Here is a 16883-nt window from a genome sequence, read left to right on the forward strand (position 1 = left end):
CAGCAAGGGAAAAGCAACAAATAACATACAAGGGAATCCCCATAAGGTTAACAGCTGATCTTTCAGCAGAAACTCTGCAAGCCAGAAGGGAGCAGCAGGACATATTTAAAGTGATGAAAGGGAAAAACCTACAACCAAGATTACTCTATCCAGTAAGGATCTCAGTCAGATTCGACGGAGAAATTAAAACCTTTACAGACAAGCAAAAGTTAAGAGAATTCAGCACCACCAAACCAGATTTACAGCAGATGCTAAAGGAACTTCTCTAGGGAGGAAACACAAGAGAAGGAAAAGACCTACAAAAACAAACCCAAAACAGTTAAGAAAATGGTAATAGGAGCATACATATCGATAATGACGTTAAATGTAAATGGATTAAATGCTCCAACCAAAAGACATAGACTGGCTGAATGGATACAAAAACAAGACCCATATATATGCTGTCTACAAGAGACCCACTTCAGACCTAGGGACACATACAGACTGAAAGTGTTGGGATGGAAAAAGATATTCCATGCAAATGGAAATCAAAAGCAAGCTGGAGTAGCAGTTCTCATATCAGATAAAATAGACTTTAAAATAAAAACTATTACAAGAGACAAAGAAGGACACTACATAATGATCAAGGGATCAATCCAAGAAGAAGATATAACAATTGTACATATTTATGCACCCAACATAGGAGCACCTCAATACATAAGGCAAATGCTAACAGCCATAAAAGGGGAAATCGACAGTAACACAATAATAGTAGGGGACTTTAACACCCCACTTTCACCAATGGACAGATCATCCAAAATGAAAATAAATAAGGAAACACAAACTTTAAATGACACATTAGACAAGATGGACTTAATTGATATTTATAGGACATTCCCTCCAAAAACAACAGAATACACTTTATTCTCAAGTGCTCATTGAACATTCTCCAGGATAGATCATTTCTTGCATCACAAATCAAGCCTTGGTAAATTTAAGAAAATTGAAATCGTATCAAGTATCTTTTCCAACCACAACGCTATGAGACTAGATATAAATTACAGGAAAAAAAACTGTAAAAAATACAAATACATGGAGGCTAAACAATACACTACTAAATAACCAAGAGATCACTGAAGAAATCAAAGAAATCAAAAACTACCTAGAAACACCATCCTCAGGCTGACCATGATGGACATTTTGAGGGCAGCTGATCCGCAGCCTGTGCACCCCGCACCACTTCCTGTGGAAGCTTGAGCCAGCTGTGTAGCTTTCTCCCTTTGTCTCATAACCATGTCCACCAATGAGAATTCTAATTCACCAGCTGCCCATCTTAACAGATTCAAGAACAAGGGGAAAGACAGTACAGAAATGAGGCAGCACTGAATAGAGATTAATGTGGCGTTCCGGAAAGCTAAGAAGTATGACCAGATGCTGAAAAGGAGAAATGTCAGCTCTTTTCCAGATGCTGCTGCTTCTCCACTGCAGGTAAACCACAACAACCAGGGCACTGTAAATTGGTCTGTTGATGACATTGTCAAAGGCATAAATAGCAACAATTTGGAAAGCCAGCTCCAAGCTACTCAAGCTGCTAGGAAACTGCTTTCTAGGGAAAAACAGCCCCCCAATAGACAGCATAATCTGGGCTGGTTTGATTCCAAAATTGTGTCCTCCTTCTTGGGCAGAACTGATTGTAGTCCCATTCAGTTTGAATCTCCTTGGGCCCTCACTAACATTGTTTCCGGGACATCAGAACAGACCAAGGCTGTGGTAGATGGAGGTGCTATCCCAGCATTCATTTCTCTGTTGGCATTTCCCCATGCTCACATCAGTGAACAAGCTGTATGGGCTCTAGGAAACATTGCAGGTGATGGCTCAGTTTTCCGAGACTGGGTTATCAAGTATGGTGCAGTTGACCCGCTGTTGGCACTTTTGGTGGTTCCTGATACGTCATCTTTAGCATGTGGTTACTTACATAATCTTACCTGGACCCTTCCAAATCTTTGTCACAACAAGAATCCTGCACACCCCCTTAGATGCTGTTGAGCAAATTCTTCCTACTTTAGTTCATCTCCTGCGTCACGATGATCCAGAAGTTTTAGCTGATACCTGCTGGGCTATTTCCTACCTTACCAATGGTCCAAATGAATGGATTGAAATGGTTGTGAAAACTGGGGTTTTACCCCAACTTGTGAAGCTTTTAGGAGCTACTGAGTTGCCAATTGTGATTCCCACGCTAAGAGCCATAGGGAATATTGTCACTGGGACAGATGAAGACTCAGGTTGTAATGGATGCAGGAGCACTTGCCATCTTTCCCAGCCTGCTAACGAACTCCAAAACTAATATTCAGAAGGAAGCTATGTGGACAATGTCAAACATCACGGCTGGCCACCAGGATAAGATATAGCAAATCGTATATCATGGATTAGTCCCATTCCTTGTTGGCATTCTCTCTAAGGCAGACTTTAAGACACAAAAGGAAGCTGTATGGGCTGTGACCAACTATACAAGTGGCAGAACAGTTGAACAGATCGTATACCTTGTTCATTGTGGTATAATAGAACCATTGATGAACCTCCTAACTGCAAAAGGCACCAAAATTATTCTGGTTATCCTGGATGCCATTTCAAATATCTTTCAGGCTGCTGAGAAACTAGGTGAAACTGAGAAACTTAGTATAATGATTGAAGAATGTGGAGGTTTGGATGAAATTGAAGCTCTACAAAACCACGAAAATGAGTCTGTGTACAAAGCTTCATTAAACTTGATTGAGAAGTATTTCTCTGTGGAAGAAGAGGAAGATCAAAATGTTGTGCCGGAAACTACCTCTGAAGGGTATACATTCTAAGTTCAGGATGGCACTGCTGGGACCTTCAGCTTTTAGATTGTACCTCTGAGGCATAAAATTGTTTGTTGTGTACTATGTTTAGTAGAAGTTTGTCTTACTGTTTCTCTACTAAGAACTCTTTTTACATGTGGTTTGTTGTTGTAGCACTTTTTACAAAGAAACTATGCTTGAACATTTCCAAACTGTACATACTGTATGAAGCTTCTCTCAATGGGTTTCTTATTTCTGTGTGGGATTTCATATCTTGCAGTGTCCTGTAAATAAAGATTACTTCCACCCTTTTCTTTACTTCAAAAAAAAATTACCTAGAAACAAATGACAGTGAAAACTCAATGACCCAAAACCTATGGGATGCAGCAAAAGCAGTTCTTAGAGGGAAGTTTATAGCAATACAGTCCTACCTCAAGAAAAAAGAAAAATCTCAAATAAACAACCTAATCTTACACCTAAAGCAATTAGAGAAAGAAGAACAACAACAACAAAAAAAACCCCAAAGTTAGCAGAAGGAAAGAAATCATAAAGCTCAGATCAGGAATCAATGAAAAAGAAATGAAGGAAACAGTAGCAAAGATCAATAAAACTAAAAGCTGGTTCTTTGGGAAGATAAACTAAATTGATAAACCATTAGCCAGACTCATCAAGAGAAAAAGGGAGAAGACTCAAATTAACAGAATTAGAAATGAAAAGAAGTAACAACTGACACTGAAGAAATACAAAGGATCATGAGAGATTACTATAACAACTATATGCCAATAAAATGGAAAACCTGGAAGAAATGGACAAATTCTTAGAAAAGCACAACCTTCCGAGACTGAACCAGCAAGAAACAGAAACTATAAACAGACCAATCACAAGTACTGAAATTGACACTGTGATTAAAAATCTTCCAACAGGGCTTCCCTGGTGGCGCAGTGGTTGAGAGTCCACCTGCCGATGCAGGGGACACAGGTTCGTGCCCCGGTCCGGGAAGATCCCACGTGCCGTGGAGCGGCTGGCCCCGTGAGCCATGGCTGCTGAGCCTGTGCGTCTGGAGCCTGTGCTCTGCAACGGGAGAGGCCACGACAGTGAGAGGCCTGCGTACTGCAAAAAAAAAAAAAAAAAAAAATCTTCCAACAAACAAAAGCCCAGGACCAGATGGCTTCACAGGTGAATTCTATCAGACATTTAGAGAAGAGCTAACACATATCCTTCTCAAACTCTTCCAAAATATAGCAGAGGGAGGAACACTCCCAAACTCATTCTATGAGGCCACCATCACCCTGATACGAAAACCAGACAAAGATGTCACACACACACAAAAAAAACTACAGGCCAATATCACTGATGAACGTAGATGAAAAAATCCTCAACAAAATACTAGCAGACAGACTCCAACAGCACATTAAAAGGATCATACACCATGATCAAGTGGGGTTTATCCCAGGAATGCAAGGATTCTTCAATATATGCAAATCAATCATTGTGATACATCATATTCACAAATTGAAGGATAAAAACCATATGGTAATCTCAATAGATGCAGAAAAGCTTTCAACAAAATTCAACACCAATTTATGATAAAAATTCTCCAGAAAGTAGGCATAGAGGGAACCTACCTCCGCATAATAAAAGCCATATATGACAAACCCACAGCCAACATCGTTCTCAATGATGAAAAACGGAAACCATTTCCTCTAAGATCAGGAACAAGACAATGCTGCCCACTATTATTCAACATAGTTTTGGAACTTTTAGCCACAGCAATCGAGACAAAAAAGAAATAAAAGGAATCCAAATCAGAAAAGAAGAAGTAAAACTGTCACTGTTTGCAGATGACATGATACTATACATAGAGAATCCTAAAGATGCTACCAGAGAACTACTAGAGCTAATCAATGAATTTGGTAAAGTTGCAGGATACAAAATTAATGCACAGAAATCTCTGGCTTTCCTATATACTAATGATGAAAAATCTGAAAGAGAAATTAAGGAAACACTCCCATTTACCATTGCAACAAAAAGAATAAAATACCTAGGAGTAAACCTACCTAAGGAGACAAAGACCAGTATGCAGAAAACTATAAGACACTGATGAAAGAAATTAAAGACGATACACACAGTTGAAGAGATATACCATTTTCTTGGATTGGAAGAATCAACATTGTGAAAATGACTACTGCCCAAAGCAATCTACAGATTCAATGCAATCCCTATCAAACTACCAATGGCATTTTTCACAGAACTAGAACAAAAAATTTCACAATTTGTATGGAAACACAGAAGACCCCGAATAGCCAAAGCAATCTTGAGAACAAAAAATGGAGCTGGAGGAATCAGGCTCTCTGACTTTGGACTATACTACAAAGCTACAGTAATCAAGACAGTATGGCACTGGCACAAAAACAGAAATATAGATCAATGGAACAGGATAGAAAGCCCAGATATAAACCCACACACATATGGTCACCTTATCTTTGATAACGGAGGCAAGAATATACAATGGAGAAAAGACAGCCTCTTCAATAAGTGGTGCTGGGAAAACTGGACAGCTCCATGTAAAAGAAAGAAATTAGAACACTTCCTAACACCAAACACAAAAATAAACTCAAAATGGATTAAAGACCTAAATGTAAGGCTAGACACTATAAAACTCTTAGAGGAAAACAAAGGCTGAGCACTCTGTGACATAAATCACAGCAAGATCCTTTTTGACCCACCTTCTAGAGAAATGGAAATAAAACCAAAAATAAACAAATGGGGCCTAATGAAATTTAAAAGCTTTTGCACAGCAAAGGAAACCATAAACAAGACGAAAAGACAACCCTCAGAATGGGAGAAAATATTTGCAAATGAAGCAACTGACAAAGGATTAATCTCCAAAATATACAAGCAGCTCATGCAGCTCAATATCAAAAAAACAAACAACCCAATCCAAAAACAGGCAGAAGACCTAAAGAGACATTTCTCCAAAGAAGATATACAGATTGCCAACAAACACATGAAAGGATGCTCAACCTCACTAATCATTAGAGAAATGTAAATCAAAACTACAATGAGATATCATCTCACACCAGTCAGAATGGCCATCATCAAAAAATCTACAAACAATAAATGCTGGAAAGGGTGTGGAGAAAATGGAACCCTCCTGCACTGTTGGTGGGAATGTAAATTGATACAGCCACTGTGGCAAACAGTATGGAGGTTCCTTAAAAAACTACAAATAGAATTACCATATGACCCAGCAATCCCACTACTGGGCATATACCATGAGAAAACCATAATTCAGAAAGAGACATGTACCACAGTGTCTGTTGTGCAGCACTGCTTACAAGAGCCAGGACATTGAAGCAACCTAAGTGTCCATCAGCAGATGAATGGATAAAGAAGATGTGGTACATATATACAATGGAATATTACTCAGCCATAAAAAATGAAATTGAGCTATTTGTGGTGAGATGGATGGACCTAGAGCCTGTCATACAGAGTGAAGTGAGTCAGAAAAACAAATACCATATTCTAACACATAATATGGAATCTAAAAAAAACAGAAATGTTTCTGATGAACCCACGGCAGGACAGAAATAAAGACACAGACGTAGAGAATGGACTTGAGGATGTGGGAAGGGGAAGGGGAAGCTGGGACAAAGCGAGAGAGTGGCATGGACATATATACACTACCAAATGTAAAATAGATAGCTAGTGGGACGCAGCTGCATAGCACAGGGAGATCAGCTCGGTGCTTTGTGACCTCCTAGAGGGGTGGGATAGGGAGGGCAGGAGGGAGGGAGACGCAAGAGGGAGGGGATATGGGGATATATGTACATGTATACCTGATTCACTTTGTTATACAGCAGAAACTAACACAACATTGTAGAGTTAACTATACTCCAATAAAGCTGTTAATAAAAAAGAATAGAAAATCTGAAGATAATATTAAACAAGGGAAAAAACTGAGTAACCTACCCTAAAAGAGGAGCTAGTTTCACTTGATGGATTTAATGGTGAATTATTTACAACAATAAAGGAATAGATTATTCCATTTTATATAAACTGTTACAGATCCCAGAAAAAAATAGAAAGCCTACCTAATTCATTATATAAGACAAAAGTGACTCTAACGCCAAGGCCCATTTTTGTATTTGTGTTTAATTACAAAAATGAAAAAAAAAGTTATAACCCAATATCTTTTATAAATATAGTTGTTAAAATCTTAATTAAAATAACAGTGAATAAAATTAAGCATTACATGAAAAGAAGAGTCTGTCATAACCAAATAGGATCAATGCCAAGAGGCAACACAGTTTCACGCTCAGAACAAGACAGCCTTCAGAATTGGACTGCTCGGGCTGAAATTCCAGCCCCATCATGGTCCACTGTGTGACCAGGGCAAGTTTCTTAACATTTGGTGCCTTAAGTCCCCTCATCTCTCACCTGGAGATAATCAGATACTACTTTTAAAGAACTTTAGCACAGAGACCAGCACATGGTAAGCATTCAATAAATGCTAATTTTATTTATTCATCTTATGATGATCTCAGGGATGTAAAAATGGTTCAGTATAAGGCACTGAGGGCAGAACCCTTCAGTTGGTGGGAGGCAAGGTGTTGCCTAGAAAGGAACCAGAAGAAACATGGAAAGAAACCAAGATCACAGAAACAAACGTTAATCAGAATAATTACATAAATGTGGAATTATGAGTATATGTGAACATTTTAAAATAATAGAATTAAATATAGGACGTTTACCTTCTAAAGCATAGTAAAAGGTTTAAAATTTTTTCAAATAGTGATAAAAATAGGAATTAAAACAATAGGATGTAAATAGGACGTCAGTGTCACCACAATTGTAACAATAGCAAAAATAAATAAAAAGTGTTTAGTCTCATAATGAAAGGCGTGGTGTTGATTACATTAAAAAGCAGATCTAACAAGCTGTGTTCTAAAATGTTACTTTTTAAAAAGACTCAGAAAATATAGAAATAAATACCATGAAGATGCTTGTCTTAGAAACATATATCCAAAAAAAAAGGAGGGGGGTAATTTTAATATCCCATAGTGGGAAATGATTAGGTAAATTATAGTAAATGTATTATTTTTCAGTCATTAAAATGATCATACTAGAGTACTAGCTACTCTGTTAGGTCCTGTACTAGTCCTAGGAGTAGAAGCAAATAAATGTGGTCCTTGGCATCCTGGAGTTAACGGTCTGGGTGGGAGGTATAGAGACACCTCATATGTGATGCCTCTACCTGTGTTACCCAGTCCAGATGTGGCACGATGATAAAGGAAGCCTTGGGGGCTTGAGAAGGATCACTGAAAAGGAGGGGAGGCATGAAGAAGGGGAGAGCGTGCACTGGAGGAGGCTAATCTGAGTCTTCAGAGATGAATATGAATTAGCCAAGTGAAGGAAGAGCAGAAGGGACATTGTGAGCCCGGCTCATAGCAGGTGCTCAGTAAATGTATTGTTATGAATGAAGCACAGTGATGAGCAGGCAGAGATGGGGGAGATCAAGAGCTACTTAGAAGACAGACTGGCATCAGTGGTAACTCCTAGGTATGTGCGGGGGAAGGTGAGTGGGTGAAGAATGGTGCTACCAACTCTGATAGGAGTAGGGGTGGAAGAGGATGCTTTTATGAGGGAAGATGAGGACTCCACTTGGGGGTATGCTGAGGTATTGAGGTGCCTTTGGGACATCCAGGTGAGACCGAAAGTAATTTGGCAAGTGTAGAGCTCCACAGCTGGTCAGGTCACACTGTGGGGCTCAGTCGTGTGGGATCTTGGGCAGAGGAGAGGAAAGGGGTGAGGAAGACTGAGAGGGTCAGTGGGCTGGGAAGACAGTCTGGTTCCGGAAGCACTGGGAGGGAGGGATGGCACAGGCTGTCAAACGCACGTAGAAAGAACGGAAAGCATCCGCTGGCTTTGGCACATGAGGTGGGATATTCCTGCTGTTAACCTGAGACGTATCAGTTTGGATCCTGAGTTGTTTTTTTTTTTTTTTTTTTGCTGTATGCGGGCCTCTCACTGTTGTGGCCTCTCCCGTTGCGGAGCACAGGCTCCGGACGCGCAGGCCCAACGGCCATGGCTCACAGGCCCAACCGCTCCGCGGCATGTGGGATCTTCCCAGACCGGGGCACGAACCCGTGTCCCCTGCATCGGCAGGCGGACTCTCAACCACTGCGCCACCAGGGAAGCCCGGATCCTGAGTTTTTAAAAGAAGTTAGAAATCTAAAAGGTGGTCAAAGTCAGGAGAATAGCCAATGTTTCCTTGTTCTCCTTGGGCTATGATTTCCTCACAAGCCTCAATTATTTTGCAGAAGCTGGCATCTGACCCTCGATGTAAAGGAATGCCCCTTTCCAGCTTCCTGCTGAAGCCCATGCAGAGGATCACCCGCTACCCCCTCCTCATCAGAAGTGTGAGTGCCCGGCTGGGAGAAGCAGGACCCTTTGAGGTTCACAGAGGCTGATAGGGAGCCTCCAAATACACCAGCCACTCACCCACCACATGGTCCGACTCCACTGTCTGCTGGACCAGGCACCGTGTGTGTGTGCGTGCACGCGCCCATGGACACACATGCAGTCTGAAGGGATAAATCCTTGAAGTGGGCAAATAAAAGAGGTATCCATGGTCATTTGGGTTACCTGTCCTCCCCCTTCCCAGGAAGCTCCCTGGCCTCTCGGGGTCATGAGTGTATGTTGTCTAGGCAGGGCAATGCCCTCTAGGTCTCCAGCTGTGGAAAGAGTCCACAGTTAGTATGACCTTGGAGTCCAGTCTTCCTGCTGAGATCTGAATTCATCTACCAACTGAATATGTAACCTAGACGTCCCAGCAGTCTCCAAGTCAGTGTCCTAGATAGCTCATCATCATCCCCTGGCTGTATCCTACCTCAGCTGGCTGACTACACAGTCCCTCTAAAATTCCATTCATCTTTTTGACACAAACAATGTTGGCCTCTCGAGCTGATATGCCTTCTAAGGAGAAGGCAGACTTTCAAAGGATTATTCCACAGGTAATCATTGAGGTAATTTTAATCATCTGACAAAAACAGTAGAAATAATATAAGACTGTTGCTTTTATTGATTACGCCTTAATCTCTGGCCTGTAAGCCATGTTAACTCAATATAGACCTTATGTTACAGAGCTAATGTCACAGTTCTGATACCAAATGGACCCATTAATATACATTAATCCACAGTCCCTTACCTGAAATATTTGGGGCCAGATGTGTTTCAGAATTCAGCATGTAATTCAAATGCTGTATATTACATGACACCCCAACAAAGCCTGGGCAGCACTAATAAGCAACACATTAACAGTCCTCCAGAGAAATTCATGAATAATCATGATAAGTAGACTTAAAAAGTTCATCTCTTCAGTTTAGGTCAAGTTTTGCCACTAAATGAGTAATGAAAAAAGCTTTAGGCTTTCAGAGCTTTTTCACATTTTGGAACTGTAAATGAAGCACAGGAGTCATCCACTGATGGGCCCGCTCATTTCCAGAGGGACCACACAAATTTGCATTCTCTATCCCTTTACCTTTGGAACATTAGTGTGAAGTCACTTCCCAGTGAAATGAATGCATTTTCCTACATGCTGACAACATGGTTTTATTGTGTTTTTTCCGTGGCAGGGGATTCATTGCTTTCAGCAGACTTCTCAGAAGGATCAATGACCCCAAAAATATAATGAAATGTTGCTATTCAGCAAGTTAACATACTTATCAAAGGTGCAGCCAGTTTATACTGGGGGGTTCACCCTAAAGGCACATGGCTTAAGTTACTGGGGGAAGTAAGGAGGCACCCTTACACATACAGCCTATCCCCAGAGCCACCAGAGACCCACAGGGCACTTGGTCCATGTAGCGCTTGGCCCACCCTCTTGTCACTGAGTCACCTGTCTCCCTGAGAACTCGGGGGCCCTGAGCCTCTCAAGGGTAAACGACTGTCTCGCCCACTATTGTATTTCCAGCGCCCAGCACCCGGCTGGCAGGGCAGGTGGAAGACGTACGACATCCCACATGACGCAGCCCCCTCTCTTCCAGATTCTGGAGAACACCCCAGAAAATCACGTAGACCACTCCTCTCTGAAGCTGGCCCTCGAGCGGGCAGAGGAGCTCTGCTCGCAAGTTAATGAAGGAGTTCGGGAGAAGGAAAATTCAGACCGACTGGAGTGGATCCAGACTCACGTGCAGTGTGAAGGTCTCGCGGAGGTGAGGCCTGTGGGTCTGAGCTGGGTGCCGCCAGGCAGGCTCTGGGTGGGGAACCAGGTTCGTGCCTTCCCCTAGTGTAGACAGTCTGTGCCTCAGCTCAGCCCATGCACACTCACCATCCTGCCCATTCTTGGGTTGTCATCTTCCTTTCTCATAAAGAGAGATGTTTTGAGTTCTTTGAATTCAGCCGGTAGAATCAGTATTCTGTGGTTTTGTAAATAATTATTTTCACTGTGCCAGTTTGAACTTTGAAGAGAAATAAATGTAAGGATCTTCTGTGTAAAAGTGAATGATTACAGCCACATTCCCACCTAGAAGGTCTACCGCACCTCCCTCAGGTCCAGGGCACTGGCCTCGCCCGGGGTGCTGGGATTTACAAAGTGACAGTTTCTTTCTCTTTAAGCAACTTGTTTTCAACTCCCTCACCAACTGCCTGGGGCCCCGCAAGCTCCTGCACAGCGGAAAGCTGTACAAGACCAAGAGCAACAAGGAGCTGCATGGGTTCCTCTTCAATGACTTCCTGCTTCTCACCTACATGGTCAAGCAGTTTGCTGTTTCCTCGGGCTCCGAGAAACTTTTCAGCTCTAAGTCCAACGCTCAATTCAAAATGTATAAAATGGTAAGTGTCACGTTCCTGGCAGTAGCATCAAGAGCACAACGAGGTGTTTCCTTTACTTTAAGGACCTCCTTCCCAGCCTGAGCCTTTCCTGTCTTCATGGGACTCTCTCCACCTGCCTCCAGACGGCTCACGCTTCCTTTGTCACTTCCCAGGGAAGAAGCCTAGTGTGGCTGGGCCTTCACTGCCCTCTGACAGCCACCAGCTGGATTCCAGCTATGGATTCCAGCTTCCTTCCCAGCAAACACGATGTGTGATCCCACCTCCGTCCACATTCAGCATCGGGTCTCTCCGTAAAACCAAGGCTGACGCGAAGGGTCAAGTGTCAGTGCCTGGAGGAGAGACCCTGTCACGTGAGCTGTCAGACACTCGGAGCTCCTGTCCCCACTTCAGTAACATCTGATCTACCCTAGATATTTACTTTCACGAAACAGAGGCAGTTTCTTTTCTCCTAAGTAAAGGACTCTGGAAGCTAGACCCCTCTACTTCTCAACAAGGCTCTTCACAACAGACAATTCTCTGGACGTAGGAGGGTGGAGTGTTCTGACCCATTTCACAGCCTGTGTTTTGGCCCTAATTCTTTCAGCCCATTTTCCTGAATGAAGCCTTGGTGAAACTGCCCACAGACCCTTCCAGCGATGAGCCTGTCTTCCACATTTCTCACATTGACCGGGTCTACACCCTCCGAACAGACAACATTAACGAGAGGTCAGTCCTGACCACGTGTGACCTGCCTTGGGGCCTAGGAAAAAGCCTGACCTCTCCCTCTGCCATAAACCCACCTCCCCTGTGCTCACGCCCTACCAATTCCCCCTCCACCACAGTCCCACTGGCAGGCCTTGGTTTAGACGTGCCAGGTTACCGCAAACGCCTCTAACACACTTCCCTGCTTCCAGCCTCTCCTCGGGCTCTCCTGAAGTGGGAGAGCCGACCCCTCACTTCCTACTGCAATCCCTCCGGGACAGTCTGTGCTCCTTCGCCTGCTCTCTGAGGCCGTCCTGTGCCTCTGGGTCTCAGTCCCATCCCTGCACTCCAGCCGGATTGACTGCCCTCTCCCACTGCCCTCTGCATGGGTGCCTTCCTCCCTCCCTGCCTGGCCAGCTACACGTCCTCTGTCCTCTGGGTGTAGCTCCTCCTCCGCTGTGTGCACAGCTCTCTGTGCAGTAGAACCTGTTACTTGTCGTGCTGAGCTGCCATTGCATCTTCCATCTCTGTGCACCTAGCACCTGACAAGTGCTTGGTGCCGTCAAGAACTTTCTAGAAATTCTCAGCTTGATCCTCAATTAGCAAACAAGTCCTTCAGTTGAATTACTGTGAAGTCTATGATTGGGAACTTCTCAAAGCCAAGGTTAGCGAGCACAGAGCTCTGGGGCTCCTGGTGGACCTGTGAGACGTGTGAGAAATCTGCCCGATGGCGCTCTCTGCTTCTCCTCCAGGACGGCCTGGGTCCAGAAGATCAAGGCAGCATCTGAGCAGTACATCGACACCGAAAAGAAGAAACGGGAGAAGGCTTATCAAGGTAGTCGAGGGGTGCCTGGGAGGGTTGGAACCAGCCACCAGGGGGCCCTGGGCAGTGGGCGAGGTCCCAGCTTCAGGGCACAGGCTGCTGCTCCTGCAGTGAGGGGATAAACAGGGACAGCCTGAAAGACCAGACTTGCTGCGAGCGAGCTCGGCAGAGCCCGCTCGGCCTCCCACAGCCGTTTCAAACCTCCTGGGGGCCTCCCTGAGCACCCCCCGCCACTGCCCCCTACATAGACGGGGGTCATCCAGTGTGAGCCCTGGGACCTCCCTTCCCTCTGTGGCAAGGTCTCTGTCCCTCCTCCCCACACACACTCTTCACTCCTGTTTCCAGAAAGAGGGGTCTGTCCTTTGCATAACCAGCCCCGCCTCTGCTTGGTCCATTTTGCTCCATCAAACTTCACTTCTACGGCCCGTTTCCCCTCAGCTCATCCACTCTCTGCTCCTCCCCCACCCAGCCTCTACCCCAGCCGTCCTCCAGGTCCAGCCAGCCTCCCTCTCCCAGCACTGGGTCCGGGACCCCCCACTCAAGAGCCTTTCACTCCGCTTGCTGTCCCACCACTCTGTGCGAATGGCTTGCTCACACGACGTCAGTGACCACCCCCAACAACTCGGCTCGCTTTCCCCAACAGCAGGAAATTGAGGCCCCTCCCTCCCCCGGACCCCATGACGCCCCTGAGGGTCCTTCTACCATCAGATCTTCTTTCGTCATCTCCTTCCTAGCTCTGCTTCCTCCCACCTTCCCCGGGGGTTCTGAGCCTCTCCCCCTCATGTCACCCCAGCTTCAGTGGTCACGGCTGGCCTGCTGTCCCTGCAGCCCCTGCTCTCCAGAAACGCCTGCACCGCTCCTCCTGTGGGATTAACTAACCTCCTTCCAGAAGTAGCTCCTCCCGAGAATCTCAGCGGACGGTAGTATTGTCCTTGGGCGCACACTGGAAAGGTGCTCTGACCACCCCCATCCCCCCGCATCTCTAGACAGTTGCTGAGTCCCGCATGTTCTCTCCATGGCTCTCTTCCCCATTTGCATAGTCCTGTCCTCTCCTGGTGGCACAGCCCTATTAAGACCCTCCAGTCTCCCACCAGACTATGGCACGAGGCCCTTCCCTGACCAGTCCTCCCACTTAGGTTCCTGGCTGCTGGAGTTGCAGCTCTTTGTTTTTTTATTCAGGTTTCCCTTATTTTGTTATATACTCCTGAAAGGTATACGTAAATTGGCTTTTGCTAATTGAATCTTATTTTAATGGTACTTTAAAGGCATGCTATTGAAAAATGATTGAATCTTTTCAGAAAGCATATAATGATCTCTTAATTGGTCGAAGATAAATCGAAGTTTTTCTTTACACCATTATCTGTACATATTGTTATGCACTTTCCACGTGTTGCATTCTTTAGACATTTCTTACTTACTCTGTGCCAGGCCCTGTGCTAGGCTTAACTGGGCCTACAAAATGAATATGGCCCAGCCCTGCCTTCAAGGGGAACTGAATGCCAGTGCCTGCTGGGCGGGTGGGCACATAGGAGGGGTGGGCCACTTCTCACAGAGAAGGTTCTACTTGCCCTGAGCTTTGAAAAGTCAGTAGCTCACCAAGCAGCTTTTCTGTTAGTTTTTAAACCCCTAAGGGCAAACCCTGCTTAACTAACTTTATAGTTACCAAGATAATCTGAGTTCACTAACTCATTTCTCTCCATATTATAAGTGTTTCTGAGTGCCTCCTTAAATAGAATAAGGTCTTAAGTTTATAAGCTAAAGTGTTTACATGTAATTGGAATTATGGTGAGTGGTTAAGAAAGTAGACTTTGAGGACTTCCCCGGTGGTCCAGTCCACTTCCACTGCAGGGGGCATGGGTTCAATCCCTGGTTGGGGAACTAAGATCCCACATGCCACACAGCACAGCCAAAAAAAATAATAATTAAAAATAAATTCTAAAAAAAGAAAGTAGACTTTGGTATCTGATGTTTTTGACCTTGCCATTTAGAAGCTCTGTGACATAAGCACGTTATAGTCATTTCTAAGACTCAGTTTTCTCATATATGACAATGGCAGTTATAAAGAGCTACCTTGTAAATGTGCAGTTTAAGTATTATAACTTACGTAAAAGTCGATCACATGCCTAACACAAAGTAAGTATCCAATAAATGTTAGCTGCTTTTAAGTGCTGAATGAATATAATGTATGATGAGGTTACTACTATTACTACTTGCTAGGCAGTTGAGGGGTTAATACAAGGATGAATAAACAATCTGTGCTCTGCCATGGCCCCTCCTGACAGAGGGGATGGACTGGCACAGAAGTTCAGACCCAGCAGGCTGTGGGATGCACAGAGGAGGGAAGGGATCCGGGAGGTGAGATTGGACCTGCATGCTGAAGGACGTGTAGGATGCTGATGGGCAGAGATGGTGGCAAGGTGCCCTAGCAGGCGACACAGCCTGGGCAAAGTCACAGAGCAGCCAGATGCTGCCAGGCCCAGTTCAGTGGCACGTGAGGCTGTGGAGTGCTGGGGTTGGTCAGAAAGACAAGACTGTGAGTATCTACAGCTTAGCGTCATCACTGCACTATCTGCATTCTCAGAGAAGAAATTCACATCACTCGTCTTCCTCTTTTGTAGCTCGCTCTCAAAAGTCTTCAGGCATCGGGCGTCTGATGGTGCATGTCATTGAAGCTACAGAACTAAAAGCCTGTAAACCAAATGGTAAATGCTTCTTTCATTCAACTGGTGTGGTAACTACCCTGCTCTTTGCTGATGACTCTTCTGAACATTGAATAATGGGACACTTTTTAAAAGTCAGTATTTCCAGTGCCACTAAAATGGTTACTGGACCAAAATTATTATCACTCTAGTTTCCCAATAAATACCGATGCCTCCTTCCTCAGTGCTTCTGAGTGGAGAAAGCAGGAAGCAAGCTGCACTGACACATGCTCCTGGGGAGCAGCCCTGGCGTTCGAGCCCACACAGTCAGTCCCTCCCCAGGTTTATGATGCCATCAGCACTGGGAACAGAGACCACAAGGCAGATGCAGACCCTCAGGCAATGACCCCTGCGGCCATGGTCTATAGAGAAACATCTGTGTAGATCCTGCTTCTGCTCAAAGGCGGCCCTGTTGTCACATGCCACATGTATATTGGTTTGTTTTTGTTCAGGAAAGAGCAATCCATACTGTGAAATCAGCATGGGCTCCCAGAGCTACACCACCAGAACCCTTCAGGACACACTAAATCCCAAGTGGAATTTTAACTGCCAGTTCTTTATTAAGGATCTTTATCAGGATGTGCTGTGTCTTACCATGTTCGACAGAGACCAGTTTTCACCAGATGGTAAAGTATAACTCGGGGGGAGGTGGGGGCGGGGATATGAAGTTTCCCCCATACGCTAGGATCTGGGGTCTGGAAGCAGGGTGCTTAGCCTTGTTCTCACCCCAAGACACCTAAGGGCAGTGACACAGGCCATGGTCCTCAGCAGCTCTTAGTGGCTGCAGGTGGGGTACCTTCTCAGGGGAAAGCGGGGGTGGCCTCAGGTGTGTTTCAGGTCTTTGACCCCAGTCACCCCTGCTTACCTAATGGAAACGCTGTGCTCCTGGCACCTACCGAATGGGTGAGCCATTCCCCGACCAAAGAGGCTTGGATTCCCAGCAGTTTGAGTTTCCCTCACACAAATCCCTTGTTCTGCATGCATGCATCCATCCACAGTATCCAACAGCCATTAACCAAAAGAAGTTGTTTTGAATTTGAAAGTTTT

General features: G+C 44.7%; 1 protein-coding gene and 1 pseudogene across 8 annotated transcripts in view; both read left to right on the forward strand.

The window, feature by feature from the left end:
* ITSN2 (intersectin 2) overlaps window positions 1-16883 on the forward strand; it is a 172642-nt gene that overhangs the window by 154479 nt on the left and 1280 nt on the right. For all 7 annotated transcript variants that reach the window (XM_081254768.1, XM_081254770.1, XM_081254767.1 and 4 more), the window contains 7 exons: window positions 9122-9220; window positions 10847-11014; window positions 11418-11633; window positions 12217-12338; window positions 13067-13149; window positions 15756-15839; window positions 16289-16462. In XM_081254768.1, coding sequence (XP_081110894.1) covers window positions 9122-9220; window positions 10847-11014; window positions 11418-11633; window positions 12217-12338; window positions 13067-13149; window positions 15756-15839; window positions 16289-16462 — 946 coding nt within the window. The remainder of the gene's footprint in view (window positions 1-9121; window positions 9221-10846; window positions 11015-11417; window positions 11634-12216; window positions 12339-13066; window positions 13150-15755; window positions 15840-16288; window positions 16463-16883) is intronic.
* On the forward strand, window positions 1231-3905 carry LOC308628278 (importin subunit alpha-1-like; annotated as a pseudogene). The gene has a single exon. The product of its transcript is annotated as an importin subunit alpha-1-like (transcript).

This window comes from Mesoplodon bidens (genome assembly GCF_964165515.1).
Source record: "Mesoplodon bidens genome assembly, chromosome: 14".
NCBI lineage: Eukaryota > Metazoa > Chordata > Mammalia > Artiodactyla > Ziphiidae > Mesoplodon > Mesoplodon bidens.